The 16,587-nt window shown below is 44.1% G+C and overlaps 1 protein-coding gene across 1 annotated transcript in view; it reads left to right on the top strand.

Annotated features, from left to right (window-relative positions):
- The window catches only part of PARP8 (poly(ADP-ribose) polymerase family member 8), a 437,603-nt gene that overhangs the window by 280,482 nt on the left and 140,534 nt on the right, over positions 1-16,587 (top strand). The window contains exon 6 of the mRNA XM_069748619.1: positions 1,119-1,196. Coding sequence (XP_069604720.1) covers positions 1,119-1,196 — 78 coding nt within the window. The remainder of the gene's footprint in view (positions 1-1,118; positions 1,197-16,587) is intronic.

Raw genomic sequence — 16,587 nt, 5'->3', positions numbered from 1 at the left:
AATTTCTCAGACTGGACCACTCCATCATTGGTTACAGGTCCCATTATGTCACTGATAAAGATTGACTTCAAAAAGAATTTGTTTTATTCGTTTTCTTGGCATTTGACAGATTATAATTGTGTTTTGCATCTTTATATCAGTCAGTTTCCAGAGTCCTTCACATTACCCCAAAGGTGGATTTAAGGTCTTTATATAAGTTTTTATAAAACCTTTACACCGTCACCACCAGGGGGAGCTGAGAAGCCAGTGGCTTACTGTATGCACTGGGCTCATAGGCTCCCCCTAGTGGTGAAAGTCTGATAACTATAAAGAGATATTAGACATAGCACATTTTCCCATTCAGTTTATGATGTTTTTATTCCCTTAAGGACTACTAATTCACCTTCTTAAGGTATCCGTCAAAGGATATTATTCCAGTATTCTAGATTGTGAAGTACGGGAGTCTGTTCCATCATGGAGGAGGTGCTCTAAATCAGGGGTCCCCAACTCCAGTCCTCAAGGCCCACCAACAGGTCATGTTTTCAGGATTTCCTTTGCATTGCACAGGTGATGCAATTATTACCTGGGCAAGACTAAGGAAATCCTGAAAACATGACATGTTGGTGGGCCTTGAGGACTGGAGTTGGGGACCCCTACTCTAAATAACAGCTGAGCTCCTGGTCCAACATTCAAGATCGGAGGAGCCTCTAATCCTGTCCATTTAACCCTTTCATTGTTGCTGACCAGCTGAAGGAGGACTTTTGTCCAGTCACTGGCTTTCCTAGTGGTGGGATCAAGAACTAAAGGATCTGTGTGTAGTTGGTATTGGGAACCTCAGACCGCACCAAGGGAAGATGATTGCTGATATTGACGATCATTTTGTCTGTCTGAGCTCCAGAAAAGCAAATCTCCAGGCTAACTCCACCTTCCAGCCACTGAGTGACAGCTCCCTCCTCACACATTATTGTCGATCAGCGGATGTAGGGTGGGACTAGCCCACCGATCCTGTGTAGGAAGACGCCGCCCTCGGCTTCGGCTAATAAACTTTGATTTTATGAACCCTATGGTGCCAGAGAAAGCGCCAACTCTGCCTCCTGGAACAGAGGAAAACAAATGTCTTTTCTCCTTTTTCCTTCTAGGAATCACGACACAGTAGCGCAGTGGAAGAAGACTCGGAAGGAGATAACGATTCTGAAGAGTTTTACTATGGAGGGCAGGTGAAGCTTTTATGATCTGCACATACGCACCTTACTCGTTCTCTCCCACGGTCAATGGTGTCTCTGTGATGACTTGTCAGACAGAGGCCTTTCCCTGCCACCTGCACAGCCGCAGGGGTGTTCTTGTACGGATGTGTCCATTATTACCTTTCCCGAAATTTTGTTAACCTCTTCATGACGGAGCCCTTTTTCATTTTTGCGTTTCTGTTTTTCGCTCCCCTTCTTCCCAGAGCCCTAACTTTTTTTTATTTTTCCGTCACTATGGCCATGTGAGGGCTTGTTTTTTCTGGGACGAGTTGTACTTTTGAACTCCACCATTGGTTTTACCATATCATGTACTCGAAAATGGGAAAAAAATTCCAAGTGTGGTGAAATTGCAAAAAAAGTGCATTTCCAAAACTGTTTTTTTTTTTTTACCATGTGCACCAAATGCTAAACCTGACCAGCCATTATGATTCTCCAGGACATTACGAGTTCATAGACATCAAACATGTCTAGGTTCTTTTTTTATTTAAGTAGTGAAAACAAAAATCCAAAAGTAGTTAAAAACAAACATTGCGCAATTTTCCAATACTCGTAGCGTCTCCATTTTTCGTGATCTGGGGTCGGGTGAGGGCTTATTTTTTGTGTGCTTAGCTGATGTTTTTAGTGATACCACTTTGGTGTAGATACAATCTTTTGATCGCCCGTTATTGCATTTTAATTTAATGTTCTGGGACCAAAAAAAACGTAATTCTGGGGTTTTGACTTTTTTTTTCGTTACGCCGTTTATCAATCTGATAAAAAAATTTGTTTTGATTGATCGGGCGATTCTGTACCCGACAATATCAAATATGTGTAGGTTTGATTTTTCTTAGTTTTATTTTGAATGGGGCAAAAAGGGGGGTGATTTTAACTTTTATATATTTTTTTAAAGCTTTCTTTTTTTTTTACAATTTGCATGCTTCAGTAGTCTCCATGGGAGACTTGAAGCTGCACTTGTCTGATCGGCTCTAGTACACACAGATGATGATCAGATCGCCTGTGTGTTGCAGAAATGCTCACTTGTTATGAGCGCCGACCACCGGGCAGCGCTCATAGCATTCCGGCTATGACAACCATAGAGGTCTGCTGGAGACCTCTGGTTGTCATGACAACCCATCGGTGACCCACGATTACATGACACGGGTCACCGATAGGCGGGATTCCCGGCACACTTGCAGGAAGCACGAGTTAAATGCTGCTGTCAGAGATTGACAGCGGCATTTAACAGGTTAACAGCTGCAGGTTGATCGTGATTCCATCAGCGGCTATTAAAGGCATATGTCAGCTGTTCAGAACAGCTGACATTTGCCGGGAAAGATGTGGGCTCAGCGCCAGAGCCCACATCAAAGGGGGAGACACGACATGCGCCGTACATGTACGGCGCATATCATGAAGGGGTTTTAAAGGGAACCTGTTACCACTTTGTTGGCTTATACGCCATGCCCATCACCTATAAGATCATAAGAATGAGACTTCTGCTACCCCTTTATATCCTCCGACGTGCCCCTTCATACCTCACAAAAAGTATTTTAGACTTGTCTCACGCTGTATATGAAAATTGCGCAGTCCGGTCCGATGGGTGTCTCCTCATTGTGATCAGTGCCACCCCGATCCCTTCAAATGCCGCTTCTTATAAGTGCATGTAAGTGGATGATGTCTCTCCATCATCCATGTAGTCCTGCGCCAGCTCATTGGAACCACTGGTTGTTCAACAGGGTACAGTGAGGCGCGCCTGCGCAGCTCTCCCATTCCATTGCGGAGGCGCAAGACTTTGGGTACTACGTGGATGACGATGAGAAGTCATGCACTACAAGAGGCGGCGTTTGAAGGGACCGTGGCGGCACTGGTCACAATATGGAGACACCTATTGGAGCAGACTGGACCACACAATTTACATACAGAGCGGGACAAGTATAAAATACTTTTTTTGCGCTATCCAGGGGCATGTCTGAGTATATAAAAGGTTTGCAGGAACCCCATTCTTTGGATCTTAAAGGTGATGGGTAGGGTTTATAAGCCAAAAAACTGGTGATAGGCATCCTTTAAAGGGAACCTGTCACCCCCAAAATCAAAAGTGAGCTAAGCCCACTGGCATCAGGGGCTTGTCTACAGCATTCTGTAATGTTGTAGATAAGCCCCGATGTTTCCTGAAAAATGAGAAAAAGAGGTTAGATTATACTCACCCAGGGGCGGTCCCGTTCCGGTTTTGGTCTGATGGGCATCGCGGTCTGGTCCGGGGTCTCCCATCTTCTTACAATGACGTCGTCTTCTTGTCTTCATGCTGCGGCTCCGGCGCAGACGTACTTTGTCTGCCCTGTTGAGGGCAGAGCAAAGTACTGCATTGCGCAGGTGCTGAGAAAGGTCAGAGAGGCCCAGCACCTGCGCACCTGAGCATGGCGGCTCAGCCTGGTGGCAGTATGACGAGGAGTTCCACAGGCGTCTGGCCCTACATCCCGATCTAGGCTGGGGAGTTAAAGCGACAGACGTGTGGTTGCGACTGATGCTGTCGCAGATGCAGCCCCCCTATTCAGCTATGACTACTAATTTCTCCGCATTGGCAGGTTAAAACTCAGCGGTCGTATGAAAACTCGGGGCCTGCTGGCTATTTAGCGATGGAAACTGCCATTTACACGCACTATGGAAATTCAGGCACGACTGCTCAGCTTGCGGGGGGGGGGGGGGGGACACCCAGTTTCAAGGTGCACTCGGAAGTCATACAGAGCACCTACATGGCAGAACCCCAGTGAGCGGAACCGCGATTGGTCCCTGGCTAGACCTTTACCCCAATAAAAAAAGCGGCAAAGCAACTACAATCTGGCTTTACAGACGGGTTTTTTATCCCTTTCAAGATTACGAGAACGCCAACCCTATCTGATAACCTAAAATCCGCTCGTGAATTCCCCGAAATTCTAAGACAAAAAATACAAATGGAGGTTGAACTAGGTAGAATAGTAGGCCCCTTTCAGCCTGCAAAAATATCAAAATATTGCCATTAGGCATTATTCCAAAAAAGGAACCCGATAAATATCGTCTAATCCATCATCTGTCACACCCAAAGGGCGAATCGGTTAACGACGATATCTCCCCAGAAGAAGCTTCTGTCACATACGCATCTTTCGATAAGGCAGTAGAATTAGTCCGGGCAGCTTGACCTGGTGCTCCGTTTGCTAAATCCGACATTGAATCGTCATTCCGTTTACTACCTGTGCACACTCGCGCATTAAAAGCAGATCTGCTAGTATGGCAGACGTTCCGGCAGTCGTGCAATGGACATACATGTGTCATGGCTAGAGAGACCGCAAGCAAGGACCTAGGGCTGGCAATAGGGTGGAGCAAAAAAGAGGATTTTGCAGCAATCTACAAAAACAATGGTGCAAAAATAATTGGCCGGAGCTATGGGCAACATCAAACTGGGGGCGCGATTCAGTACTAAGGGAAATGTTCTCAATAGTGGCAGTTGTTGAGATAGATTAGTGCCCAGTTTCCCCCTCGCACCACTCCCTTTGGTGATGCACTAATTGGCATGCCCCAGCCGGCCAATGGTTCTTAAAGGGGAAGGTTCCTACGGCCACACCTACAGGGGTTAAATCCAGGTGTCTGGGCCAGTAACTTCCTCTTTTTCCCCAGTGAACACCTGGAAGCTTTTGTCCCACCCTCCCTCCCTTATAGTGGTTAATGGGGGTGAATGGCCATACTAACTGGCGGATAGATGTAAACTATATTATAAGAAGAAAAAAAATGTGTGTATATATAACCATTGTTAACTTTACTAAGTCAGAGCGGAAGAAGCGGAGGAGGGCAAAGGTTCGTAACCGCTCGTTGGGCCAACTCGCCTGTCGATCGTGGACAGGAGCTCGGCGCGTGCCGCCCATTACGAAATGTAGTTGCCTTTCTCTGCTGATGTAATTAATAAACTGTGACTGACCTGTTCAACCCACTTAGGACTGTCCGTGTTTAATTACAGGATTGGAGAGAGGGTAGAAGGCACTGGTTACGACACACAGGTCTCCAAAGTCTGCACGTAAACCTAGTAATCCAAGTATGCGTTTCGATCAATGGTTAACTTAGTCATAGCAATGATCGAGAGCACTAAAGCGTGAAACATGTTAGTGAATCATGGCTTTTATAGCTTGAGGTCGAAAAAAGTTCTATTCAATTGACAAGAGAGTTGGATATTTTTGAAATTCTGGAGAGGAAATAGTGAACTTGTTGCCAGATCATCTCTAATATGCATTCAATGGCATAACTAGAGTTCTATGGGCCCAGGTCTAAAATTTGAATTGGGGCCACGACTAGTAACATAGTAACATAGTAACATAGTAACATAGTAAGGCCGAAAAAAGACATTTGTCCATCCAGTTCAGCCTATATTCCATCATAATAAATCCCCAGATCTACGTCCTTCTACAGAACCTAATAATTGTATGATACAATATTGTTCTGCTCCAGGAAGACATCCAGGCCTCTCTTGAACCCCTCGACTGAGTTCGCCATCACCACCTCCTCAGGCAAGCAATTCCAGATTCTCACTGCCCTAACAGTAAAGAATCCTCTTCTATGTTGGTGGAAAAACCTTCTCTCCTCCAGACGCAAAGAATGCCCCCTTGTGCCCGTCACCTTCCTTGGTATAAACAGATCCTCAGCGAGATATTTGTATTGTCCCCTTATATACTTATACATGGTTATTAGATCGCCCCTCAGTCGTCTTTTTTCTAGACTAAATAATCCTAATTTCGCTAATCTATCTGGGTATTGTAGTTCTCCCATCCCCTTTATTAATTTTGTTGCCCTCCTTTGTACTCTCTCTAGTTCCATTATATCCTTCCTGAGCACCGGTGCCCAAAACTGGACACAGTACTCCATGTGCGGTCTAACTAGGGATTTGTACAGAGGCAGTATAATGCTCTCATCATGTGTATCCAGACCTCTTTTAATGCACCCCATGATTCTGTTTGCCTTGGCAGCTGCTGCCTGGCACTGGCTGCTCCAGGTAAGTTTATCATTAACTAGGATCCCCAAGTCCTTCTCCCTGTCAGATTTACCCAGTGGTTTCCCGTTCAGTGTGTAATGGTGATATTGATTCCCTCTTCCCATGTGTATAACCTTACATTTATCATTGTTAAACCTCATCTGCCACCTTTCAGCCCAAGTTTCCAACTTATCCAGATCCATCTGTAGCAGAATACTATCTTCTCTTGTATTAACTGCTTTACATAGTTTTGTATCATCTGCAAATATCGATATTTTACTGTGTAAACCTTCTACCAGATCATTAATGAATATGTTGAAGAGAACAGGTCCCAATACTGACCCCTGCGGTACCCCACTGGTCACAGCGACCCAGTTAGAGACTATACCATTTATAACCACCCTCTGCTTTCTATCACTAAGCCAGTTACTAACCCATTTACACACATTTTCCCCCAGACCAAGCATTCTCATTTTGTGTACCAACCTCTTGTGCGGCACGGTATCAAACGCTTTGGAAAAATCGAGATATACCACGTCCAATGACTCACCGTGGTCCAGTCTATAGCTTACCTCTTCATAAAAACTGATTAGATTGGTTTGACAGGAGCGATTTCTCATAAACCCATGCTGATATGGAGTTAAACAGTTATTCTCATTGAGATAATCCAGAATAACATCCCTCAGAAACCCTTCAAATATTTTACCAACAATAGAGGTTAGACTTACTGGCCTATAATTTCCAGGTTCACTTTTAGAGCCCTTTTTGAATATTGGCACCACATTTGCTATGCGCCAGTCCTGCGGAACAGACCCTGTCGCTATAGAGTCACTAAAAATAAGAAATAATGGTTTATCTATTACATTACTTAGTTCTCTTAGTACTCGTGGGTGTATGCCATCCGGACCCGGAGATTTATCTATTTTAATCTTATTTAGCCGGTTTCGCACCTCTTCTTGGGTTAGATTGGTGACCCTTAATATAGGGTTTTCATTGTTTCTTGGGATTTCACCTAGCATTTCATTTTCCACCGTGAATACCGTGGAGAAGAAGGTGTTTAATATGTTAGCTTTTTCCTCGTCATCTACAACCATTCTTTCCTCACTATTTTTTAAGGGGCCTACATTTTCAGTTTTTATTCTTTTACTATTGATATAGTTGAAGAACAGTTTGGGATTAGTTTTACTCTCCTTAGCAATGTGCTTCTCTGTTTCCTTTTTGGCAGCTTTAATTAGTTTTTTAGATAAAGTATTTTTCTCCCTATAGTTTTTTAGAGCTTCAATGGTGCCATCCTGCTTTAGTAGTGCAAATGCTTTCTTTTTACTGTTAATTGCCTGTCTTACTTCTTTGTTTAGCCACATTGGGTTTTTCCTATTTCTAGTCCTTTTATTCCCACAAGGTATAAACCGCTTACACTGCCTATTTAGGATGTTCTTAAACATTTCCCATTTATTATCTGTTTTCTCATTTCTGAGGATATTGTCCCAGTCTACCAGATTAAGGGCATCTCTAAGCTGTTCAAACTTTGCCTTCCTAAAGTTCAATCTGACTAGAATATTGGTCAGATCTAAGGACCCCTGTAATAAGGTCATCCCTGCTGGCCCCTATCCCATAATATTGTCCCGCATCCTGGGCACCATCATATAGCAAAGTCCCCCGTCTTGTATTTATAGCTCCCTTCCTGGGCCTAATCCTGTAATGATGTGCTTTGTTATGGCACCTATCTTGTTTGCAATGTCCCCTGTCCTGTAATAACATGGTCCTGTAGTAATGTCTCTTATCCTCTAATACTGTCCACCATACTTGGCCACTTCCTGTAATAATGTCCCCTGTTATGGCTGGCAATCAGGCAACACAGCGTGCAGTAATCAGCGCACATACAGAGATCTGGCAATAACCAAAAACAATAGGACGAGCTCTGAGACGTGGAATCTCTGTAGACTGCAGTACCTGATCTATCCTCACACAACTATAAGCAGCAGTGGATTGCGCCTAACAACTACCTATGCAACTCGGCACTGCCTGAGGAGCTGACTAGCCTGAAGATAGAAATACAAGCCTGACTTACCTCAGAGAAATACCCCAAAGGAATAGGCAGCCCCCCACATATAATGACTGTTAGCAAGATGAAAAGACAAACGTAGGAATGAAATAGATTCAGCAAAGTGAGGCCCGATATTCTAGACAGAGCGAGGATAGCAAAGAGAACTATGCAGTCTACAAAAAACCCTAAAACGAAAACCACGCAAAGGGGCAAAAAGACCCACCGTGCCGAACTAACAGCACGGCGGTGCACCCCTCTGCTTCTCAGAGCTTCCAGCAAAAGACAATAGCAAGCTGGACAGAAAAAAACAGAAAACAAACTAGAAGCACTTTACTAGCAGAGCAGCAGGCCCAAGGAAAGATGCAGTAGCTCAGATCCAACACTGGAACATTGACAAGGAGCAAGGAAGACAGACTCAGGTGGAGCTAAATAGCAAGGCAGCCAACGAGCTCACCAAAACACCTGAGGGAGGAAGCCCAGAGACTGCAATACCACTTGTGACCACAGAAGTGAACTCAGCCACAGAATTCACAACAGTCCCCCATCCTTGGCCACTGACAATGTGCTGTGCTGGCACAGATATATAGATGATATTTTCTTTTTATGGGATGGGACGGTGCAGCAGCTCGGGGAGTTTATGGAGACACTGAATCAGAATTCTTTGAACATACAGTTAGGGCCAGAAATATTTGGACAGTGACACAAGTTTTGTTATTTTAGCTGTTTACAAAAACATGTTCAGAAATACAATTATATATATAATATGGGCTGAAAGTGCACACTCCCAGCTGCAATATGATAGTTTCCACATCCAAATCGGAGAAAGGGTTTAGGAATCATAGCTCTGTAATGCATAGCATCCTCTTTTTCAAGGGACCAAAAGTAATTGGACAATGGACTCTAAGGGCTGCAATTAACTCTGAAGGCGTCTCCCTCGTTAACCTGTAATCAATGAAGTAGTTAAAAGGTCAGGGGTGGATTCCAGGTGTGTGGTTTTGCATTTGGAAGCTGTTGCTGTGAGCAGACAACATGCGGTCAAAGGAACTCTCAATTGAGGTGAAGCAGAACATCCTGAGGCTGAAAAAAAAGAAAAAATCCATCAGAGAGATAGCAGACATGCTTGGAGTAGCAAAATCAACAGTTGGGTACATTCTGAGAAAAAAGGAATTGACTGGTGAGCTTGGGAACTCAAAAAGGCCTGGGCGTCCACGGATGACAACAGTGGTGGATGATCGCCGCATACTTAATTTGGTGAAGAAGAACCCGTTCACAACATCAACTGAAGTCCAGAACACTCTCAGTGAAGTAGGTGTATCTGTCTCTAAGTCAACAGTAAAGAGAAGACTCCATGACAGTAAATACAAAGGGTTCACATCTAGATGCAAACCATTCATCAATACCAAAAATAGACAGGCCAGAGTTAAATTTGCAGAAAAACACCTCAAGAAGCCAGCTCAGTTCTGGAAAAGTATTCTATGGACAGATGAGACAAAGATCAACCTGTACCAGAATGATGGGAAGAAAAAAGTTTGGAGAAGAAAGGGAACGGCACATGATCCAAGGCCCACCACATCCTCTGTAAAACATGGTGGAGGCAACGTGATGGCATGGGCATGCATGGCTTTCAATGGCACTGGGTCACTTGTGTTTATTGATGACATAAGAGCAGACAAGAGTAGCCGGATGAATTCTGAAGTGTACCGGGATATACTTTCAGCCCAGTTTCAGCCAAATGCTGCAAAGTTGATTGGACGGCGCTTCATAGTACAGATGGACAATGACCCCAAGCATACATCCAAAGCTACCCAGAAGTTCATGAGTGCCAAAAAGTGGAACATTCTGCAATTGCCAAGTCAATCTCCAGATCTAAACCCAATTGAGCATGCATTTCACTTGCTCAAATCCAGACTTAAGACGGAAAGACCCACAAACAAGCAAGACCTGAAGGCTGCGGCTGTAAAGGCCTGGCAAAGCATTAAGAAGGAGGAAACCCAGCGTTTGGTGATGTCCATGGGTTCCAGACTTAAGGCAGTGATTGCCTCCAAAGGATTTGCAACAAAATATTGAAAATAAAAATATTTTGTTTGGGTTATGTTTATTTGTCCAATTACTTTTGACCTCCTAAAATGTGGAGTGTTTGTAAAGAAATGTGTACAATTCCTACATTTTCTATCAGATATTTTTGTTCAACCCTTCAAATTAAACGTTACAATCTGCACTTGAATTCTGTTGTAGAGGTTTCATTTCAAATCCAATGTGGTGGCATGCAGAGCCCAACTCGCGAAAATTGTGTCACTGTCCAAATATTTCTGGCCCTAACTGTATTTCTGACCTATAATTATGATGTCAAGAGGGTCAACTTTCTGGATGTCAGTTTTGAATTGGACCCAAATAGGTCCATCCAGACGGATGTATACCATAAACCGACATCTGTGAATTCTTTGATTCATGCGTCCTCAACTCACATCCCTTCTACCATTAGGGCCGTCCCGGTCGGACAGTTGAGGATGAGGCGGATTTGTTCATCTGATGTGAAATTTGAAGCACAGGCCTCCGATCTTAAGTCCAGATTTGCTGCACGCGGCTACTCTAACCGGTGCATCAAACAGAGATATCGCAGAGCACGGGCGACTCTACATGGCGATCTCCTCAAAGGCACCAGAGCTCGAACAGGTACCATCGAAAATGGACCCATTCGGTTCATATCAACATTCAATCACGAATGGGAGGATATGCGGCAGATCCTTTTTAAACATTGGTCAATTTTGAATGCCGAGCCCTCCCTGGGAACATATTTGGGTGATTACCCTCTGATATCTGCAAGAAGGTCTAAAAACTTGAAAGACCTTCTTGTAAGCAGTCATTATGTGCCCACCGTGAAGCGCCCATTCGGCTCTAAAGGCCCGACGACAGGGTCTATACCATGCGGTCACTGTCTTGCCTGCGCAAATGTCCTGCGCTGCTCCACCTTTTGCTCTTCTGATGGTAAAAAAACCTTTGATATAAGACATCGGATTTCCTGTAGTAACACAAACGTGATCTACTATGCTACATGTGGGTGTTCCAAAATTTATGTGGGACTCACATCAAGGGAACTTAGAGTAAGGGTGTGGGAGCATGTGCGGGACATTTGTGCGGCCAAGACAGCGACCGATGTGACCCTCCTCAAAACTATCCCCCGTCACTTTAGACAACATCACAATAGTGAACCGTCATCATTCAAAGTGAGGGGGATAGACGTAATCCATCTCGGTATAAGAGGGGGGGATTATAAGAAAATTCTGGTGCAGGTTGAAGCCAAATGGATCACAATACTGGATACTCTGACCCCTAGGGGTCTGAACGAGTCCCTGTCCTTTTCTTCATTTCTGGGATCCTGATTACTGTATATTTTGCTGTTTTTTGTTCCTGTCATATGCCCATTGACTCCTGCTTAGGGTGTTTTATTTTTATTGTTTTTAATCTCTGTTTTATTTTTTGTGTTAATTTTTTTACATTTATGACCTTGCAGTGGGACTAAAAATCTGTGGCCTTCTTCTTTTCTCACCTGAGTTGGACTTGGGGCACAGCCTTATATCATCTGCGTCACTGAAACAACTGTTCCGGAGAATGTAACAGAGGACGCTAATTGAAACTGGTGGAGAGAGAACCGTCTCTTGACTGACTGAAACTTGAGGGCTGTATAATGTGTAATTTGTGATATACTCGTTCTGCCACTGTGCTATTTATGCTTTTGTACACACCCTCCATGTCATTATTCAGGTTTTCTATCTTAATCCTAACCACCGACATTTCCGGTACAATGTAGCAGTTGCTACACGCACCATTGGTGACGCAGTGGCTGTGCGCATGCGCGCCGAGGCCCGAGATCCCTGCTATGTGACAGCGCGTCTCTATGCCTTGCTCGCACGCCCGGGGATTTCCTCTGCTCCCCGCGCGTGCGCAGTAATGCGTGACGCTCCGTTGCACTTCCAGGACCTGCGGCACACGGTGCGCATGCGCCGTCTTTTAACCACTCAGATTGGCCCACAATGGACATGTGATGCACTCTTTGACCTTAAAAGGTCCTACTCGTATTGGTCATGCACTTCCCTTGAGAAAGCGGTCTATTAAGGACGCGAAACGCGCGTTTCGGGGGCTTTTTTCTATACCTGGCCCAGGACCCCCCAACTTCTGCCCGCGGTAAGTGTCTGCCGGCCCCTTATGCTACTATACTTGTTCTACTTCTGGTTACTGCACATGTAGGGCTTTTTTTCGGCTAAGGCAAACTTACCTGTGCCATATCTTTATGCACATGCACTTGATGACAGGATGGATTGTTAGGCACTGAGGGGCAAAGGCTGTTGGTGGTTCCTGGTAACCCTGGTGTTGTGTCTGCACATGTATCACTTTATTTGCTCTATTTTTGTAAATTTGTGTGAATTATACGCTATGTGAATTTTCAATAAACTTTGGATTTTTACCCTTTAATACGTAGAAAACTCTTGTTCCTCCTTGTAAGCATGTCTTTCTGAGTGAGTATACTTTCCTTGTTGAATGGGCTAACTGTAGCCCTGAATGTTGACAGAACTATGTCAAAGAGGTTTTTGTGGCTACTTGGCCACTTCCTGAAGTAATATCCCTCATCCTGTAATAATGTCCCCGATTCTTGGTCCCTTCCTGTAGTAGTGTCCCATATCCTGTAATAATGTCCCCTATCCTTGGTCACTTCCTGTAGTAATGTCCCCCATCCTTGGCTACGTCCTGCAGTAATGTTCCACATCCTTGACCCCTTCCTGTAGTAGTGTCCCCCATCCTTGGCCACTTCCTGTACTAATGTCATCCTATCCTTTAATAATATCCTAAGTCCTTGGCCCCTTCCTGTAGTAGTGTTCCCTATCCTGTAATAATGTCCCCCATCCAAGGTCCCTTCCTGTAGTAGTGTCCCCATCCTGTAATAATGTTCCCCATCCTTGGTCCCTTCCTGTAGTAGTGTCCCCATCCTGTAATAATGTCCCCTATCCTTGGTCACTTCCTGCAGTAATGTCCCCCATCCTGTAATAATATCCCCAGTCCTTGGCCCCTTCCAGTAGTAGCGTCCCCTCATCCTGTAATAATGGCTACAGACCCATCAATGTCAGCTGCTGGTCTCTATGGTGGTACAGGAAGCTAGTGGATCTCTGAACCATAATACATTTCAGCTGAAAACAGGCCTATTATTGTCAGGCCCGGTCGCACTCTCTGCGACTACAATCACTACACCCCTGCGTGCGCTCATTAGGATTTGTTTCATGTATCTAAAGATACAGAAAAATATCAATAGAAATAGAAAAAAAAAACAGAGACCTACGAGATATGACGCCTAAAACTTCTCTTCCTTATTAAAGTGGATAGGGTACGCCATAATACCCACCACCATCTACATGCGGCCTGCGCGAGCATAAGGCCCTCACTGCACAAGTCCACACACCCAGCCAAGAGCCACACTTTCATGTAGGGCGTAAAAGGAGTGCAGTGCCTCACCCGCAGCTACCGGCCCACTACACTGGCATCAGCCATGAAAAAAATGCGCTTAGTTTTTGTTTTTGTCCACGGATTTTGTAACTGATTTACTTTAAAGTCCACAGCACAAACCCGCATGTGAACATAACTCTAAAGGTAGGGTGCATCGTCCCTGCAGGTGAGGTCATTCCTAAAGCAAAAATCCAAGAGGCCTCCTGGCTCAAAAGTAGGTGTCTATTATCCTCAAGTAGTTGTTTTAACCTTTTCAATGCCACAGAGTAGTGTCTCCTGGGCGGCATTGGATTCTATTCTTACGGTAACTGTACTAGCCAATATATTCCCCCCAAATGTGGTCCGTTCAGCATACACGTGTTGGAACCTAAGTATTGAGTTGACTTTTTTTGTGAAATTGCAGTCGATGTGTACGGTAATTTTATATTGTAGGTCTGCCCATGGATTTAGGTTCCTGCTTTGGCGCTACCTTGGAAGCGTCCCTGTCGCGCACTGTCAGGAATGGATAGGTAGCCGCACGTGCGCCTCCTTGTCCGTTCGTTTCTATTGGAGCGTTGTAAATTGCTGAGGGCACTTACTTGGTCATTTTTGGAACTCGTGTAGGAATGAACTGGTGGAGCCGCGGCCTCCTGTCCCTTCCTGCCATTTTTTAAATTAAGACACAAGGTTATACGGTTCCGTCTACATTATTTTTGTTTGGATTGTTTGGAAATTCCGCATCACCACAGAATCGGTTCCCTTTCTAACGACTAATCTCCCACGCAAATGTGAGGATCCTTCTGCATCTTGCATCAAGGAACATCGAGTTCCCCCATTTGTTTAATGAGGGCAGTAATTAAATCTCGACTTCCGTATGGAACATTTATGGCTCTTGGCTTTGAATTAGAGATGTGAGATGAATTCGCACGTCTCGGAAATACTTGTGTAAACACCTCCAGAACGTTTTAATGTCTTCTATGTGTGACTGAATATTTTATTAGCATACTTTATATTTTATTTATTCTCTATAACCCACCACTATATAACTTAACTGGCTTCTATTAAATTGCGGAGCTCTCCTGTGCAGTAGATTATTCAGTTTTACATGCGATTTTCATTTTTCTTTTTTTTTTTTTCTACAGAGCGCATATTTAATGTATATATTCCTAAACTGACGACTTAAGCTGGGTTCAATGTGTTTTATCATGCAAAGTATTTGTGAAACGGCTTTAATGCATTCTTAACTCACTATAAAATGAAATCCCTTACAGACCCACTTGAAACGTATGCATTATATATAAAGGTGTATAAACTACCTAGGACTGTGTGGGCCTATTAATTATTGAGATGGGGAATTTATTTTACAGAAGAGCAGATCATATTCCATGTACCATGATTATAAAAAGTTTTGCAGGTGCTCTGTTATTCTTACAGTGACTCCGTCACCGGGTTTTTGCCATGTCGTCTGAAAACAGCATGCTGTAGGTGTTAAAACACAGATTTCAGTGATGCCTCTCTTAACAAGCTCAGTGATTTTGTTCATTTGCAAGGTGCTTATCATTCCTGGACACAGCAGCAGTGGCTGGTAGTCTGACTCCGCCCCTTCTGTGATAAGCAGCTCACTGGGTATAGACATTGTTTATGCAGAGCCTGGTGTGGGCGGGGTTAGCTTCTTCAGCTCTGCTGCATTGCTAAATCTAAAAGCTCTGCTTGTGTCAGAACAACTGCTCCCAGTAAAGTAAGGGACACATCTTCGGATTCAGCTTCTCCTTGCCTACATCATTCTGCTCTCATTCTGCTGACAGATTCCCTTTAAATGGCATCTATCACCAGGTTTTTGACACCTAATCTGAGAGCAGAATAAAGCAGACAGAGTCCCTTAATCCAGAATTGCATCATTTACTGCTGCCATGTATTCCTCCATATTTATAAGTTCTTTATAACCCCACCTTCAATCCTGATTGGCTATTTTCTGCCTATGCACAGTGTACACAGAAAGCTGCCAATCAATGGTATGGGTGGGGTTATATAGAGCTTAGCTTTCAGAGAACTGGTAGCATCAGAAAAAAACAGCAATTTTATCAAAACTGCACTAAGAAACCTAGTAAGTGATACATCCCTGGAATCAGGATCTCTGCCCCTATTTCATGCTGCTCTCAGCTGGGGTAAGAAAAACATGGTGACAGATTCCTTCTAACCGTATTTTTAATGAACATACATTATTCGTAGAGATGATTGAAAAGATTCACAGGACCCTTGTCCAGCGGCCACATCAGTAGTCTGTGGCTGTTGACCAGAGACCTGAAAACCTCCTCCATCCAGACCGCGTTGCCGGTGCCTCTTATGATTGGTTGGCTCGGCATGTTCCCATCATTGCGGCTTGACAAATGCATGACGTTGTTTCAGGCCTACAGGGATGCTGGGAAGTCAGAGGATGTTTGTAGGAATCTGGTTGGCAGCCACAGGCTAGAAACATGTTTGACCACAGTCCTGCGAATCTTTTTGATCACCTCTAATGTTTCTTGAATATAGGTAGTGAAATGAAATAAGATTTATTTTCGGGAAATACCATTAACATTTTATCATTTTCAGATATAGAAAATCCCTTAAGTAATAGACCTTCCCTCCAAATTGACCCCAATCTGTCACTCTTTAATGTATAACAGTGCCAGACATTGTGCATTCATAACAGTAGCATCCACAATGCCCCATAACAGTGGCTGTGACAGGGCCTCCATAGTAGTATCATTTACAGAGCTGACAAAACACTGACAGCTTAAAGTGACCCTCAAAAATGTGCCCCTTTTAAAATGTCAGCCCTAGTGGATCTGTCAGCAAGTTTTTGCTATGTAAGAAAGCATCATTATGTAGGGACTGATTCC

Source organism: Ranitomeya imitator, chromosome 1 (assembly GCF_032444005.1).
Source record: "Ranitomeya imitator isolate aRanImi1 chromosome 1, aRanImi1.pri, whole genome shotgun sequence".
Lineage (NCBI taxonomy): Eukaryota > Metazoa > Chordata > Amphibia > Anura > Dendrobatidae > Ranitomeya > Ranitomeya imitator.
Note: the sequence above shows the minus strand (reverse complement) of the source record. Positions and strands in the feature narration are given on the sequence as shown.